The 18,361-nt window shown below is 48.1% G+C and overlaps 1 protein-coding gene across 3 annotated transcripts in view; it reads left to right on the top strand.

Annotated features, from left to right (window-relative positions):
* The window catches only part of LOC147631229 (uncharacterized), a 48,254-nt gene that overhangs the window by 21,541 nt on the left and 8,352 nt on the right, over positions 1-18,361 (top strand). For all 3 annotated transcript variants that reach the window (XR_015267552.1, XM_086809563.1, XM_086809564.1), the window contains one exon: positions 1,875-2,664. Coding sequence is in view for 2 of the 3 variants with exons in the window: in XM_086809563.1 (XP_086665689.1) it covers positions 1,875-2,664 (790 nt within the window). In the remaining variant the exon portion in view is untranslated. The remainder of the gene's footprint in view (positions 1-1,874; positions 2,665-18,361) is intronic.

Raw genomic sequence — 18,361 nt, 5'->3', positions numbered from 1 at the left:
CAACAACATACCTATCAAGAGATGAGGGGAATATCTAGAGATTCGCCAAATTGATAGAGATCTTCAGCTGTGCATTCGGACCATATATCATTTGGCACAAGTTGTGTGGATTCTGGGTTGGCTCAGCACCCACCCCGACGTGGAGGCCAGATGAGGCTTTTGAGTGGACCTTGAGTGGCACTCCGTCTCGTTACCTTGGATGCTAGGTTGGTATCGATATTTCCTCGGAGAAGCAGCTAGCACCTCTTCTTATGAGCATTCAGAAGAAGCTGCTATACGCGAGTTCATCCAGGCTTTCCTTAGTTGGCTGGGCCGTGCTGGCAAACCAGGTTCTTCTCGCCACCATGTGGTACATCACCTCTTGCTGGGCCTTCATTGTTCAGGTTGAGCGGTTGATCTGCAAGTTTCTTTGGGCTGTTTGCGATGGGAGGCTTGCCCGGGCCAAGGTGGCTTGGAGAGTGATTATTCAGCCAATTGACCCCTCTATTCAGAGCTCTGCCCTTATAGGCAAGTTGATAGTTCGTGGCCAAACTTTGGAAGGACTTCCTACCAGGATCTCTGCCTGCACCCCGGTTTTGGGAGGTCCTTGGTGCCAGAGTACGAGATGGATTTTCACGGAGATGCGGGCTTGTGGCTTTAGCCCTGCATTTGAGGACAGATTTGCAGCCAGCCTCTTGCGCGCTTGGGATCACCTCAGGCCAGCCCTTCAACGTCCATTCGAGTTGCATCCGAGTAGTGCCTCCGCCAATCTCTGATTTGGAACCCCCTGGTCCGTTTGTCTAGTGGTCACATGTTGGGGGCTCATGCGCATGTATCATGGGGAGCTCTAAAAGTATGGGCTCCGCTTGGTCATTCGGATATTGGCTCTTGAGCGGTTGGGATCACCTTAGGCCGGCACTTCAACAGTCCACTCTAGTTGCATCCGAGGAGTGCCTCCATCAACCTCTGATTTGGACTCCCCTATGCTGTTTGCCTATTGGTCACATGTTGGGGGCTCGCCCGCCGCAGGTACCGTGGATTGGATCTTTGGCCCACAACTGTCACCCACAAACATTACCCATTCACACTTGAGCACATAAGCAGTTATATGCGATCGTATGCATCCATTGGGTCCCACGCCTGACAAAGCATGTACTTGTTCGGTGGTAACACTGCCAAATATAGGAACAACTATAGGCTGATACAACAAGATCAGGCTGTTCATGTGAGGAGTTGGCAGGCTGGTTAATCAGAGAAGGGCGTACCATGGCAGAGCTCCCTTTGAAGGGGCTTTGCCGAGGTACAAGTAAAGGCATAGGTAGCATGTGAGATTGCACCTATTTTCCCATATCATGCAATTTTTTATTGATAGGTTTTGTGGATCTTGAACCTTTCTATGTCTAGTTGACCTTGATAGGCTTGAGTTATAACCACAGGCACCCATTCAGTACATATTTCTTACATGATTGAAAGAAGCATTTGTTGTCCAACATTCCACACCTGGAAAACATCTCGTTTTGATCTGACATGGATGCCATACCGTTATGGATGTAGTGACATACTGTGCTTGCTGCTTTCTGCTGCCATTTGGCTCTCATAATTGGCAAGACCTTTGGACTTTGATGATTTTTTACTTAAAGCAGTGCTAGTGGAGTGCTTTTTTTAGGTGAAGTTTTTTCTTCTTTTTTGAACTTTTCTTTGAGAAAACTGTCCGACCAAAGAGAGAATTGCAGGAATCGTAGATAATCAGAAAAAATAAAACTGAGAGTTGGAACTACTTGTCCATGGTGTGCTGAGTTTTTAAAGAATTTACCATATTAAAAGCATTTCTTCCGAATGTAAACATGTTGAAAAGTTTCACTAATGTCTTTGTGATGTTCTTTTTATGTTTGTAGGCTCAAGAAACCGATTAGTGATAAGATCATCTCTCTTGTGAGGTCTTTACCACGACTTACAGAATTGGGGTTGATTTCATGTTCTTTGATGGAATCTGAGCTAGAGGGCATCGTCGATGCTCTCCCTTGTCACCTTACCAGTCTTGATCTTCACAATGACCATCTCCTCAGCGGTAGCTGTGAAGAAGATTGTCGAGACACCTCTCGACCGGATCTTACCACCTTCATTCAAGAAGTTCAAAAAAAGTGTCCAAATTTGAAACATTTGGACCTAGATTTTTGCAGCCACATAAGCACAGAGTGCTTGGACAATCTGTTGTTGGCGATCCCGCATTTTCGCAGCCTTCACTTACAAAGTAATATGTTTGGCTGGCTTGAGGTCTCGAAGATTCTTCAAAGCTGCACTTTTTTGGAGTCTGTATCAATTGTATCAGGCCGTCTGGGTGAGGAACAAAACTCTAGTGACGAGGATGAAGGAGCTTTGCTGGGTATCAGAGGACTCCGATCACGGCGTCAAATGTCTTTTAATATAGGTTCTCAGCATCCCAATCTTGGGTCTCTTGTTCATGCACCTCTGCAATCCATCCGCTTTTATTCCTCACCTCACCATTGCGTACCACTTGATTCAACGCCACTGTTTGGATTGCTCAAGGACAAAGGTCAACAGCTTCGCCACCTGCATGCACAGTCTCTCTATAATACAAGCTGGCACACGGTATCAGTGTGGTGTGCCAATTTACAAACTTTGGATTTATCTCATGCACGGGCCATACCATATTCAGCAACTGGGGTGAGTTCATCTCTCTCTCTCTCTCTCTCTCTCTCTCTCTCACACACACACACACACACACACACACACACACACACACATTCCTGTGGTCTTTTGTAAGACATTACGTGGCATAATTCATTATGCTCGAGAGTGTTCTGTTTAGTTAGGAGCCTTTTCTTTCGATAACTGACTTTCAGTCTCTCATGGATTGCATATATTTCTTTGGTCTCATAGGTCCTCTCTCTCTCTCTCTCTCTCTCTCTCTGTCTCTTCGCTTCGCCCTCTCTCTGTGCCTTCTCTGTCTTTGCCCCCTTTCCTCTCTCTTTGCGCCTTCTCTGCTGTTCGCTTCCCCCTCTCTGTCTTCGCTTCGCTCCCCTTTCCCCGCCCACCCTCTCTCTCTTCGCTTCGCCCCCTTTCCCCACCCACCCTCTCTCTCTTCACTTCTCTCTCTGCGCCTTTCTCTGCTGTTCGCTTCACCCTCTCTCTCTTCGCTTCGCCCCCTTTCCCCGCCCACCCTCTCTCTCTCTCTCTCTCTCTGCGCCCCCTTTCCCCACCCACCCTCTCTCTCTTCGCTTCGCCCTCTCTCTGTGCCTTCTCTGTCTTCGCCCCCTTTCCCCGGCCACCCTCTCTCTCTGCGCCTTCTCTGCTGTTCGCTTCACCCTCTCTGTCTTCGCTTTCCCTCCCTTTCCCCACCCACCCTTCCTCAGGCCCCCAAGGTAGCAACATAACTCTCTCTCTCTCTCTCCTGAATCTCTTCTCTTTTCTCTACATGGCTTGACCCCCCCCCCCCCCCCCCCTTGTTGCTGTTGTTTCGCGCTGCGCGCAGGTGTCATGGATTAATTTCCAGTCCATTGGCCGTGGGAAGTACTGCAAAAAGTCATGGCCAAGACCGGAGTTAAAGAGGAGCTTGTGAAGGTGGAGGACAAGCTCAGCACAATTATCAAAGAAAACAAGAAGATGGTCGACTCTTCCGTTACCGCAATCATAAACCGCCTCTCCGAACTCGAGAAGGGATTTGACAAAATCCAAGAGCTCGAAGAGAGAACATCCAAGCAAGAGGCTGAGATTTCAGCCTTAAAGGAGGAACTAGTGGAGGCCAAATTGCATGCTAAAAGTCAAGCGGCTGAAATCTCAGCCCTCAAAAAGGAGTCTGAAGCCACTTCACAAGGATAGCTTGAGGATGGAAAATTTCAGCCCTCCTTTATTGAAGAGCTGAATACTATCGAGGAACAAATGAGGATCATTCGAGAGGAGGAGGAGCAACATAAAGAGAGGACATCTTCATGGGTGGAGGTGATCACAGAGACACAAAAGAAGATGGACGAGGCAGAGAAATGGATCGAGGTCGCCAAGAAAGGGAAAGGTAAAGAATCGCTATCCATCCCCACTCCCACCATCATCAACATGACCCTTGAAGAGGAGCAAAGGAGGAAGACCCGGGCCTTACATGTACGAGTGTCTGGTCTAAAAGACCGTGATGATGCGGAAGGGGAAACCAAGGAGCTCTTCTCTATGATGGGCATTGAAGCCACGCACACAAAGGCATGGAGAGTGGGAAAGAAGAGAGAAGGTAGTGGCGAATCTTCTAAGGAGAGAGCACTTATCATACGTTTCCCTTCCATGGAAGCGAAGAAGGACTTCTTGAAGAGACGTCCTACACTCAAGAAGACGGGAATATTTCTTGGAGATGACCTCACTCTCTCGCAACTTGCCCACATGAAAGAAGTTATGCTCGAGATAAGGGCAGCCCGAGAGAAAGGGAATGTGGCCTTCATAGAGATGGTAAGAGTTGTGATTATGGAGAGGCGCTCTTCATGACGGCACGAGACCTATGGGACTACACTCAAAGTTGCTACTTGGAATTGTAATGGATCTCTACGCCTTGATGTAGGTGCTTTTGAGGATAGTTTCACTGGGAGGGACATCATCTTCTACTGTGAGACGCATCAGGCTCCTGGACAGTCCATGCCACATGTTAGTGGATACTGTGTACATGGGGATTACATTTACGACTCCGCCAAGAAGATTTACTATGGCACAGGCAGCCAGGGATAGACTCACACCAGGGTATGCAGCTCTGGCCATGCTAGAGAGATAGTATCACCAGGCACACTTCCAGGAGCCCCGCACGAAGGGGTGGTTGTTTGACACACTAGTCACTCCTGCTTTGATGTATGCTGCAGCAGTATGGGCACCTGGGCTCGCCACCTCCACATGGTCTCAGATAGAGAGGCCTCAGATTCTCATGCTCTCACGGATGATCGGCAGCAAACCCTCCGTCCCACATGACATTGTCCGGACGGAGTTTGCTGCACCTCCTATGCTAGTAGAGGCCGTCTTCCAAACGATCTGCTTCATACAGAGGATCAGAGATATGCCATCAGATCGACTCTTACATAGAGCTTTTGATGTCATGTGCATGATCAATGCCATGTACGGGACGGTCAGCCAGCTCGGGGAAAGGTTGCATGGGCAGTTATTACACTTCCGCTGGCTTAGGGAGGTTTGGGCATTATAGATCCAGTCGATCAGAGTAGAGCCTTATTGGGGAAGCTTATCGTTCGGGGGTTGCTTCCAGGCGCTGAGCCTTGGAAAGAGCTCCTCTTGCAGCGGCGGCTGCAGGCTCGGGCGTCCCCAGCAAGGGGGGCACTTGGGCACCAGAGATTCGCTGAATCTTCATAGAGATGAGGAGGACAGGCCTCAGTAGAGGATGGGAGGACAGATTTGCTTTGAGTATCCTGAGAGCTTGGGAGCTGCTGAGACCGGGGCTCTCTCAGCGACCACCTTCTTGTGTTGAGGAGCGGGCCAGACAGCCGCTTATCTGGAGCCCAGCGGTTCGCACAGAGCAGGGTCATATGCTGGGTTCTCGGCCTCGTCTAGCCTGGGGGCCTTTAGCGGCAGGCCCAGCTCGTAGTTTTGGAGACTGGCAGGCCTTCTGCAGTCTACCAGAGGAGATCCAGGTGGAGAGGCTGAGTCACTTCAGAGGGGGGTTGATTATGAGGGATGATATTCAGGAGGCACTCACAGAGGAGTGGTTCACGCCTCTCGAGCCGACGGCCCCACGGTGGATGGGAGCCTTTACACAGTTGGAGATCCTGATTGCTGTCAGAGCTTGCACTGAGGATGGCAGTTGCCTCTACTATGAGATTCAGGATGAGGGCAGACTCTAGAGAGTGGAGGTGGAGTCGCCTTTGGTTGCAGAGTGCACCTTTCAGAGGATTCGGGTAGTGGCCGCCGCTTCTCGGAAGTGGCATATTGACCCCGACCTTGCTGATGTGCTCCTGGATTGGCGCATATGGGCATATGCAGCGTGCCTCTTGGCCCGGCTACAGTGGGACCCCGGGGAGTACGAGTGGCATGATCCTTATGCATCCCTTGAGGCCATAGAGATTACCTTTTTCCAGTATACTGTTCGGCTGGGGCGGCATATTTTGACGGCGAGGAGGACGGTCTCTCCAGCAGCAGCGGGGCATTGGCGGCTACAGGGACTCTCACAAGAGTTCCTGGAGGATTTTTGGACTCGGCTCTGGGCTAGTCGACAGGCCCGCAGGATCTGGACTTTTCAGTGTGGCTGGTCGCCCACAGGGGCTCCGCAGTTGGCACTTGGCTTGTTTACAGCAGTCTTCCGGCGGCCTGCGTCCGATGCGGCCACCCTATGGAGACACAAAGACATTGCCTTTGGGATTGCCCTCAGGCGCAGCAGATTTGGCTGCGGGATGCTGCGTATTCTGGCCCCCCTCTCTCCAGAGGGTATGTTTACGTGGGGTGCCGCTGCTTGGTCGACTTCGTCAGGGCCTGCTATGGGCTATGAGATAGAGCAAGGCTGTCAGGCCATCAGATTTATTAGGGGCCAGCCTCGCCTGGTTCCGGAACCGGATTTCTCGTCCGCCAGCTGGACACAGGAGAGGGATTTACGATGGGAGCTCCTCAGCAGCCTCACCATCTGGTTCACTTGGAGGGCCCGGTGCTTTACGGCCTTTGAGGGGAGATTGGAGCCACCAGCAGAGACTGTACGGGGGATTTGGCAGGAGTTGATCCACACCTTGCGAGGACAGTACGACCGCATCCGGGGAGACTCGGATGAGGCGATCTTACGGTGCCAGGCCTTTCACACCACTTGGCGCCGTGGCCCCTTCTACACCTTACACACGGGATCCCCCCGTTGGCACTACAGGCCACCTGTTTGGCTCTTCCCCCCCCCCCCTATTGTATGATTTAGCCTCTCAGTCCTTTGTAGTGATGCTTGTATTTTGCAGCACCTAGGGAGAGTCTCCCGGGCTGCCATGCTGTATTCACTGCTCTGTCTCTCTTATGAGCAGGAGAGATCTTTTGTAGCCCTACGGGCGTTTTTTATATAACTAATGAAAGGATCTTTTCTTGGAAAAAAAATAAATCTATTGTAGCTGTGAAAACTGCCATGTACTCGGCCTCGCAAGTAGATGTGGCACCATTTAGTTGCTTTTTGCTCAACCAAGATATGCATGAATTGCCAAGAAAAAAACAATTCCCACTAGTGGATTGGCTGGTATCATAATCACCAGCCCAGTCTCAATCATTGTATGCATAAAGCTGCAAGCTGCTCCCCCCTTGGGATAGAGTAAACCAAAATCCAAGGTATCCTGAAGATAACGGAAAATGCTTTTGACTGCTCGCCAATGCTTTGTGCTTGGGCTATGCATGAATTTGCTCAACAGAGACACTCCAAAAGATATGTCAGGCCTCGTGTTACACAAGTAAATGAGGCATCCCACTGCTTGGCTGTAAATGCCAACCTCAAAAGGCTTACCAATATCATGCATAGTAAGCCGTACACTTGGTTCTACACTTGGTTCTACACTTGGTTCTACTGGAGAGTAGAAATTGGTTTACATTCTTCCATGTGAAACCTTTTTAACAAACTTTTTATGTACTTAGTTTGCTGCATAACAATGCCATCATCTCTATGCATGAATTGTATGCCAAGATAGTAGTGTAAAGGCCCCAAATCTGACATATCAAATTCAGCTTTCAAATCAGCCTTGAAATCTAAAATTTGTTATGTGCTAGTCCTTGTTATGAGCATGTCATCTACATACAAGATGACTATGAGAATATCGATACCAGTTTTCTTCACATACAACATGCTGTCAAGCGGACTATTCACATAACCTTGGTTGGTTAGATGAGCATGTATTTTATCATACCAAGCTCTTGGAGCTTGCTTTAACCCATACAATGCTTGGTGTAACCTACATACTTTATGTTCCTCACCAAGAACTTCAAAAACCAATGGGCTGATTTACATATACTTCCTCCTGTAAAAGAATGCAGTTTTTATGTCCAATTGATGCACGCTCCATCCTTTATGTGCAGCCAAAGCATTCACTAATTGGATTGTAGTCATCCTTGAAGTAGGAGTAAAAGTCTCCTCATAATATATTCTCTTTTTTTTCGAATAGCCTTTAGCCACAAGTCTTGCTTTGTACCTGTCAATTGTACCATCAGACTTCCTTTGACTTTGTGCATCCACTTTGTTCCAATGACATTCTTGCCTTTCGGCAAGTCCACAAGATCGCAAGTATTCTTCTCATGATAGAAGAGATTTCATCATGCATGGCTTGCACCTAGTGCTCATTTTTCTATATTTCTTCATAAGAAGAAGTCTCTTCTAAATCAAAGAGACCACCCATGGCTAATGCAGACTCCCCATGATGCATATTCAATGCATGGCTGGAACTAGCCCTTGTTCAACCTGTCAGTGGAGCTGCAAGTTTGCTATCTTGCAAAGTTCTTAGCAACCATCTTAGCACCGACTTGGCTGTGTCTATAGCTGTTTGCTCTTCCCTGACAAGATCTTCAACTTCTTCCATAGAAGGGTGTTCCACGTGTTCTACATGAGGATTTTCTTGTATAGGGGCTGGCTGATCTGAATCCCCCCTAATTGCAATGGGTAATATAGCCCATCAAACATGTCTTGTATGCTTGTATCATTACTTTTATACAAGCTGTACATGGACTGAACTGAATTTTTAGCAAATACCACATCTCTACTGACAAAAATCCGGCGTGTTGCTGGATTATAAAGACGGTATCCATTGCTCTCATTGTTGTAGCCCACAAAAATGCATTTTATTGCTTTTATCATCTAGTTTTGCTGTGAGTTTTGGCACATGTGCATATGCCAAACACCCAAATGTATGCATATAATCCACTTTTGGTTTTTGGCTATACCAAGCCTCAAATGATGTTATGGTTTTCAAAGCTTTTGTTGGACACTTGTTCAACACATGAGTTGCACACATTATAGCTTCCATCCAAAAATTGTGAGGCAACCTCTGTGCTTTCACCATGCATCTTGCCATCTCCATGAGAGATCTGTTTTTCCTTTGAGCTACACTATTTTGCCATGGTGTATAAGGCACAGTACATTGGTGTTTGATGCCCTTTTGAAGCATATAATCCTTGAATGCATTTGACATGTATTCTCCACCTCTATCTGAGTGGAGTGTTTGGACTTTACATCCACACATATTTTTAGCCATTGCTATAAAGTGTCAAAAGCATGTAAACACCTTTGCTTTCGTTTTCAAGGGGTAAACCCAAGAAAACCTGGAGTAGTCATCAACGAATGTGACGAAATAAAGATGCCCCCCTATGGATGGTGTCTGCATTGGACCACATACATCACAATGTATGAGCTGTAATTTACTTTTAGCTCTAAGAGCTCCATCCTTCCATGATGAGTTTCCATGGACAATTTTGTATCAACCCAGTGAGATAGCTATGTTTACGTTTTCTTTCTGTCTTATTTTCCATTCCATGATGAGATATGCCATGGACATTATTGTCTCACTTTGGTCTCATAGGCCCATTGGGTCTTTAGTAGACGCTTAATCTCTCTCTCTCTCTCTCTCTCTCTCTCTCTCTCTCTCTCTGTTTCAGTTTCAGTTAGTTGTTTAGTTGTTTTTAGCTTTTCTTACATAGACATTGTATCAGATCCACCAATTGTTGTAACCTTTTTGGTCTCATAGGTCATTTTGGCCTTCTGAAGACGTTAATATATCATTTCATTTCTCTCTCTCTCTCTCTCTTTGTGAGCTTCCTGTTTCTGCATCTAACCCTAATCTGCAGGAGACCTTGCTGTGTGTGAGTGTGTGAGTCCCAACAGTTGGTATTAGAGACTTCCTACTCTTGCACGGTTGTTGCTACTTCCGCCAATGGTCCTCGGTCGACAGTCCCTTCTGTCATTCTCTGTGTGTGCGGCAGCTCCTTCCGGGGACCACATCTCCTCTGTGGGCCGCCACCCAACCTGTCTCGACCCATTTCCACCACCACAGGCAGCGGCACTACTGCCAAGAGCTCCACCCAACCAACCAGCAGTGCTGTCACCACAGTGGGCGCGGCACGGCGACACTCAGCCGCACTTGGGGCTTAGGTGGCATTTGCCGGAAATTTGTGTTTTTTGGGCTACATACTTCCGACAATGAGTCTGTCCGTCGATGGTTCCGACAGCCAGCGAAATTCACCGTTCCAATGCACCTCGACTTTGACTTCCGTTCGCCTACTACTCGCCATCACCGACTATTCCGCCTACAGCTTGCCGTCGACATTGCCATCTCCAGCCCGACTGGTCCTTGCCAACGTTGCTGTCTCCAGCCTGCTTGCTACTCTCCAGCGCCGACTGATGTCAGCTTGCCTGTAGCCAAACGTCACCGTACGGGCACCTACCCACGACGCCTGGTCTACAGCATGCCTCCACGCCTACAAGCCCATGCCCACGACGCCTCGTCAACAAGGTGCCTCCACGTGTACTTGCCCGTGTCCTGTGTACCGGTTGTGAAGGTAAATAAATTTGCTTTTACAAATATCACAACATTCAGACATTTGCAAGTACAAAAATTTGGGGGTTTGGTAAAATTCACCTTTGCATGGACAATTGAAGGCTATGTCAGGAACCATCATCTACAGATTTCTCAATTTGATGCCAAATTGGAAAAATTGAACATGCTTTGCTTGGAATTTGGGGGGTTTTTCAAATTGAGACCAAAATCAACCAATTGAGCCTCTTTTAGTTGTAGACATTTGGGGCTTTTGTGAAAATTGGGCAATTGACTACACATTGAAGCAATTGCAGTGCATATCAGTTTGGATTACAGCAATGATTCGTCACATATGTGTCACATATGTATACACATTGAGTGTACTTGGACAATTTGGTGCAGGTTTATACTTGCTTGAGGTTGCAGACAAAAGTTTGCATAGGACATTTGGTTGCCTGGTAATGCACATTAGTGGTTGGTTTGCTTGCAGGTGTATTTTGTCTACATGGGTCAAAATGCAACAGATATATTTGGTGTGCTCACCCAGGAGGACAAGTTGGATGGATTAAACTACTCCTTATGGAGTTTCATGATCCGTAATTTACTGGTAACCAAAGGGCTTTGGGGAATCGGGTGTGGTGACAACACACGCCCACTTACCATACAGCTAGCAACGCTTCAAAGCGTAGGTGCTCAAAGAGCTCCTGAAGTAGAACTTGCTTCCACACAAGAGCAGAAGAGATGGGACTATAGGGATGCAAAGGCTATGTCCTTGATAGCCCTTTCAGTGAAAAGGACTATTATTTCACACATTCGGTCCTACAAGACATCAAAGCTTGCATGGGACACATTGGAAGCAATGAATTAGGTACGCAACGAGGCAAGAGTTGCCTACTTGAGGAGGCAATTGGATCTTCATTCTATGGATGAGGGTGACTCCATGTCAGATCATCTCACCAAAGTGAAAGATTTGTAGGAACAATTGCTCAACATTGATGAGGTTATCCCAAACAGACAGTTGGTCACCAACACTCTGAATTCTTTGCCATCCTCCTATTTGGGCTTTCACACCTCTCTCAACCTCTCTATGAGAGGAGGTGTTGATCCTGTCACTTTTGAAGAGCTGGTGGGTTTACTCTTGCAGGAAGAGCAAACAAGAGCAAACCTATCTAGTAACCGTGGTGGAGACAAAGCATTTACAGCTAAGGATAAGGGTAAAGCAAAGAGCTTTAAGCATGGGGAACACCACTCTAGTAAGGCTGGTCATGGACAGTCCTCTTCTGGTGGTGAAAAGTCTGACAAAGGGGATACAAACAAGCCTAGAAAGAAGGGAAATGTCACTACTGCCATAAGCCTGGCCACTACATCAATGAATGTAGAAAGCGGATTGCAAAAGAGAAGAAGAAAGATGCAGGCAATGCAGTAGCAGACTCTTCTGATGACAAAGCAGAGCAATCGGCTTATGTAATTCAGGAGTACACTTTTTTGGTCACATGTACTAGTGCTTATGTCTTGCATTGCATCCGATAGACAGGATGTATCATGGTATTTTGATAATGGTGCTTCGAGCCACATCACTTCATGCAAAGATGTATTTCAGCACTTGGTTTATACTTCTAATGGCCGCACTATATCATGTGTAGATCATACCACTTATCCAGTAGTAAAGGGAATTGGCAATGTCATACTTGTTGCAGCCAATGGTGCAAATGTATGTATGACAAAAGTGTTGTATGTTCCAGGGATAAAGAAAAATCTGCTCTCCATCTCAGCCATAAACGAACGGTGTAAGGGTTGAATTTGAAGATGGGAAGTGTTTGGTGAAAGACCCATCAAAGGGATATAAAATAGTCACTTCCGGAACACGATACAAAGGCTTGTATAAGCTCGAGAGCTATGACAAGCGTACTTATGATGCACATACAGTGGCTGCCCACACTCCTGCTATGCATGATAAAGAGCTTTGGCATGCTCGTTTTGGGCATGTAAATTTTCGGAGTTTGATGCTTTTGCAGAAGCATCATATGGTTGGGCGAAAGATGCATCGAAAACCAAGAACATAGAAACATGAGAGCAACATTAGCTCCGAGTAGATGGTATACCACTCTCCAAAATATCAAGCCGTGACATTGAGCTCTTTGAGGACTATGTTTTGCTTCTGGGCCCTTGTGGCCCTTTGAAGCAACGTATGGAGATTGCAGGTAAACCTGATCCGTGCGGAGTTTGTCACCAACAGGGTCACTTTGCTCGAGATTGCCCTTGGGCTCAAGGTCGCAGGAGGCCTCGTAAGCGTGCTTCTCAGGCGCCACCTCCCTTGGTTCCTCCACGTCCTTCAGTCCGCCAGGTGTGGCGAGCTGTCAGAGGGATGTGTCAGCTAATGCATCTTTGTAGAGAGATGATATCTTAGATCAGGATGATTTTGTTGAGTCCTTTCTACTTGGAGGGAGCGATATGCAGGATGTTCAGCGCAGTGGGGATCATGTATTGTAGGATTTTCAGCATGATGCCATTGCCCTTGATGCCCCGCAGGGCGAACAGGTTTCTCATACATAATGCAAGTACTGTGCAGGGCCTCGGACAAGGGCATGTTAGTGAACTTTGCCCCGTGGATTTTCCCGTCCTCCAGCATTATGAGAGGCGTCCTCAGGCTGCCCATCGTCTTCTTAGATCGGGGGTCAAACCCTCTTCTCTTCCATGAGAATCATCTCATGGAATGTTCAGGGCCTTGGAGGGCTTCCCACCCGTGGTAGGAAGCGCCTTGTGAAGGACCAGCTTCACCCTGCTGTTACAGGAGGGTCTATGGATGTACTTTTGTTGCAGGAACACAAATTGGATAGATCTTATTGTGGCAAAACTGGTAAGATGCTTTCTGGCCACACCTTCTGGTCCTCGGCAGTTGGGACTAGAGGGGGTGTTTGCATTTCAGTGGCAGCATCTGTTATGCCTCATGTTATTGGGCACGGTGTTATCATCTCTACTAGAGCAATGAGGGTCAGAAATTGGGAATCTTGAATATCTATGCACCTAACGTGTGAGGTGAAAGGGTGGTCTTTTGGGATACCATTACAAATGTCATTCCCCAGGTTGATCATTGGATAGTGGGAGCAGATTTTAATATGGTTGAGCAACTTCTGACAAGAAGGGTGGACGCGAAGGGGGTTTACACCCTTTGGAGCGAACCTCATGGGAGAGGTTCACGCTTTCCTTTTTTGGCAGGGATTGCTGAACTGAGGATGACTTCCAGAGAAGGCCAAATTCCTTATCTTTCTCTTGGCATAACCGCAGTAGCGGGGATGAGAGAATCTTTGCATGTCTGGACAGGTTTTATGTGGATGATTGGTCCTTGGATAGAGGGGGCACCATTGCTATTATGCCTGGCTGTGGATGATTGGTCCTTGGATAGAGGAGGCACCATTGCTATTATGCCTGGCACCACCAAATCCGATCATTGCCCCGTCGTATTGTGTCTCAGGGAGCCTAGGGCTCGCTCGGCCTCTTCCCATGTCCGTATCCCTGACTCTCTTTATCTAGATGCTGACATCTCCCTTGAGATGAGAGAGAGATGGAGATCTTGTGACGGTCCTGATCCTCGTCATAATATTGCGCTAGCTCTTGAGAGGACCAGCCATCATTATCATAGCATTGCCTTGTCCAAGAAGAAGGAGGCTCTGGACAAGGAGAGAGCTATTAGGCGTAGGATTGCTGCTCTTCAGAGGGAACATGAAAAGCATCCACATGCGTCTTGGATTACAGACCTCTTGACCACAGTTAGAGCAGAGCTGTAGTTGGCCATGGACAGGAGGGTTGAGTTTGCCTTTCATGCAAACGAGGCTTTTTGGACTCAGATGGGTGGTAGATGCAACAAAGAGTTTTTTTCAGCACACATGCCTTCCCATAGCAGGGATTTTGTGAGGTACTTGCAGGATTCACAGGGTGAATTTCAGATTGAGCCTGATAAGGTGAGGGGTATTGCTTCAGATTTTTATCGGTCTTTGTTGACTGCAAAAATGCCCTCTCCTCAGAGAGATGTGGCACGGCGGAAAGTTTGGGAGTGCATGCCCAGGCTCATTACAGATGCTATGTGTTCTTTCCTGGATGCCCCTTTCTCGAAGGATGAATTCCTTCACGCACTGCATGCTCTTTCGAGTGGTTCATGCCCAGGGGATGATGGTCTTTCTGCCGCCGTCTTTATTCTTTTTTGGGATCATATTGGAGATGCTATCACTGTTGCCCTTCAGGAAATGTGGTTGTTGGGTATGATGCCTCCATACCTCACGGAGGGGCTGATTCACCTTATCCCCAAGGGTGGGGACAAGACTGACATGAAGCAATGGAGGCCCATCACGCTCCTTGGATCTGCATATAAAATCTTAGCTAAAGCCTTGAGTATAAGGTTGCAGCCGATTCTCCAAAGGACTATCCATGATACCCAGAATGGGTTCCTCCAAGGAAGGAGTATATTTGATAACATCTTTTCTTTCTGGGAAGCTATCCAATAGTGGGCAAAGTCTAGTCAACAGCCTCTTGCCATTCTTTTGCTTGATTTTGAAAAAGCTTATGACAGAGTGGATTGGGATGTTTTGGAGGGCACTATGGCACACATGGGGTTTTCCCAAAACTGGATCAGAGGGGCGTCCTGCCTATACAGGGAGGCTCATAGCACTGTTTTAGCCTGTGGGGGGCGCGGTGAGCGTTTTCAAATTTCCTGTTCAGTTAGGCAGGGTTGTCCCCTCGCCCCTTTACTGTACCTCATTGTAGTTGAGGCTATGAGCAGGTTTCTTCGGGCTGTCCCTGGTGTTGTGGGTCTCAGGCTGCCTTTATGCACGGAGGAAGAGTTTTTGGACTCTGAGTTAGCAGATGATACGGCGTTGTTCCTTGAAGCTTTACATGCTTGTTTATGTGCTTTCCGGACAGCCTTGGAGGCCTTTTGTTTGGCAGCAGGAGCTACTATCAATTGAAGTTGGTTTTTGGATCAGTGATTCTCCTCTTGCAGATTGGGGTACAGATGTTGGTTTTACTTGGATTGAGAGAGGATGCTTTGCCAGATACCTTGGTTGTCAGGTAGGCGTTGACATCTCCCCTGCACAACAGTTTGCTCCAGCACTCTTAAGCATTAAAAGCAAACTTCATCACTGGAGTAGGAAGAAGCTCAACTTGGCCTCTAGAGCTTTGGTGGTTAACCAAGTTTTGCTAGCCACGGCTTGGTTTATCGCTTCGTGTTGGATTTTTCATAAGGGCTGCATTGGCCAGCTTCGTCGCCTTATTCGGAACTTTCTTTGGTTAGGGCTTGATGGAAATGCACACACCAGGGCTAGAGTTGCTTGGGAAACCATTATCAGGCCTAAGCAGGAAGGGGGATTGAATATCATTGACCCTGAGGTGCAATGTAAGGCTTTGCTTTGTAAGCTATTGTTAGGGGTTTCTTCCAAGCACTGAGCCGTGGAAAGACTTTCTCATGCAACAGATCACGAAGTGTGTCCCTGTTCGCGGAGGTGACTGGACTCTCAGCTCACGCTTTATTTTTTCGGATGCAGTTCACCGCTCCCCTTCATCCCCCCTAGTTAGGTCCCTCCTACGGGCCTGGGACTGCCTGAGGTGTTTTTTGGTACACATCCCTCCGTGTTCAGCGGAGGAAGTTAACCGGCAGCCCATTCTGTGGAATGATTTGATCTTAGATGTGCATGGTAGGCCTCTTGGGGCAGCGATGCATATTCTTTGGGCTGGCTGGGAGACCCTATGCCCCACAGTGTTGGCTTGGAAGAGGCTTCAGAGCCTCACCGAGGTACAGAGATTGGATTTCACGCAGCATTTGAGAGGCTCTAATCGGAGGATTGCACAGATTGATGCAACCATTCCCAACCGGATCTTTCTTGGAAGGCCGTCATCATTCTTGGTTCGGGGTTTTTTCTGGGACAGGTGTTCCTCTTCAGGTTATGGGTCTCCCCTTGCCTAGGGAGGATGATGTACCGGCCTTTTTTTCTGTACAGGATGGATGGCAGCTGGAGAGATGCGACGTGCAGGACCTTATTTAGGGCCCCCAAATTCGTCCAGTCAGAGTTGTTGGCAGGTTAGGGAAGCACGTGTGTTGACCCCCCCCCCCCCCCCCCCCCCCGGGATGATCACAGAGAGTGTTAGCCTTTGGTTGTATGGTGGCTGCCCTATCAGACATTTGCATTGGGACCCCAATGAGTGGGAGTGGAAGGATGCTTGTAACCCTTTGAAAAGCATGCCTTTTTTCAGTTATACAATGCGGAATGCCAGACATCTTATCTTGGGACACATTCAGAGTGTCCCTACTCTTAGACCCCATTGGGAATCTCATGGCATTTCGACTGACATTTAGAGGGTATTTTGGCGGAGATTGTGGCATTCTTATAGGAAGCCACAGATTTCCTCCTTTATCTGGGTTTCTCTTCATGGTGGTCTGGCCTCCAATCAGTGGAGGTCTGTTACTGGTGTTTGCCCAGCATGCCCTAGATGTGCAGGAGTTTCGGAGTCAGTTTACCATTGTTTATGGGAATGCAGGGAAGCACAAAGGATTTGGTAGGATTAAGAGGGATGCTATCATTTCTTTTGGTTCTATCATTTGGTTGACCAGCTGAGATTCGAGGGGACAGACAGGAGCTTGGCCATTATGGTTAGGCAAGGAGTTGCTCGGCAGTGTTGTCTTCAGGATTTGCCACTTTCACACTTTGTCCCTCCGACACAGAGGTTAGACAGCTCTTGGGAGATTATTGCTAGCATCTCAGCCTAGAATATCTGGAAGGCTAGATGCACCAAGGCCATTGAGGGCACTCCCGTTTTTGTTTCTCAGTGTCTTTGCAGGATTTGGAGTGATATTATTCACACCATTATGGCTACCTGGGCCAGAATCCAGGGATCTTCGAGGGCTGTGGAGAGGAAGCGCGGCCAATTTATGAGAGAGTGGGACATTGGTATCTTTTTCACATCCTCTCATTCGGGACCCTATTGGCAGCACAGGGCTCCTGATTGGTTGAGATCTCCACCTTGCTTGGTGTGAAATTTCCATTTTGTAAAATTTTTTCATACTTAATAGAAGTCTCCTTTCTGAAAAAAAAAAATCAAGCATGGGGCTAATGAGTATGGTCGAGAGGTCTCCCTCAGCTATGTCACGTGGAAAGGTAGCTCGATGGCGGTGGAGCATGTCCTAGATCTGGAGTTGATGAGATGATCGTGGTCGCGGGGGGGGGGGGGGGGGGGGGGGGGCGGCTTTGAGGGCGTCAGGCACGCTAGAGCGTAGAGGCTTGGTCCGAGGTAACTCCTCTTGGGTGTGGTAGGTCCAGAGCAGCTCGTGGAGGCCTCAAGATCCACTATGTCGGTGTCCTCCACCTCCTGGGTCCGGAAGAAACTCGTGATGGCTGGCTGGCGAGAGAGGGGGCAGGGTGGCTAGGGCCAAATCTCTCTCAAAAAGGTGTCCCTGTGTCTACGGAGCTCAAGCAGGAAGAGGCCTAGGCAACGCTGGTCCTGGAAGTCAATGATCCTAGAGAGAGGACCAAATCCCTCACGAAATAGACACTGAAACCTCTTGCGGATCTCATAGTATATTGGGCAGCGGCATATGTAATGCTCCTCCGTCTCAACCTCTGTGCATAATTGGCAGATCCTCTCCTCTCTGGGTCTCCATAGGAGGTGAAGATGCTCTTAGCTCTACTTGTCTCCTCTTTGAGGCGGTGGGATGAAACCTGTATCTTGCCAATCGCAATCCGCATGGCATGGGACATGTGAACACTCAAGTTGCCCGGCTGTTGGATGAATCCATCCTCAGTGAGTGAGGAAGTGATCTTTGTAGAAGTGCATCTTCGTGGGGAGCTCCGGAGGTGTGATCCATGTGCAATGGGTGTAGAGGCTGAGAAGATCTAACCGGATAACCCGGTTGGTATTCTCGTGAAACAGCC

The sequence above is a fragment of the Cibotium barometz genome, chromosome 15, assembly GCF_041138505.1.
Source record: "Cibotium barometz isolate CiBa-2024 chromosome 15, ASM4113850v1, whole genome shotgun sequence".
Lineage (NCBI taxonomy): Eukaryota > Viridiplantae > Streptophyta > Polypodiopsida > Cyatheales > Cibotiaceae > Cibotium > Cibotium barometz.
The sequence above is the reverse complement of the archived record's forward strand: the minus strand, read 5'-3'. Positions and strand labels throughout refer to the sequence as shown.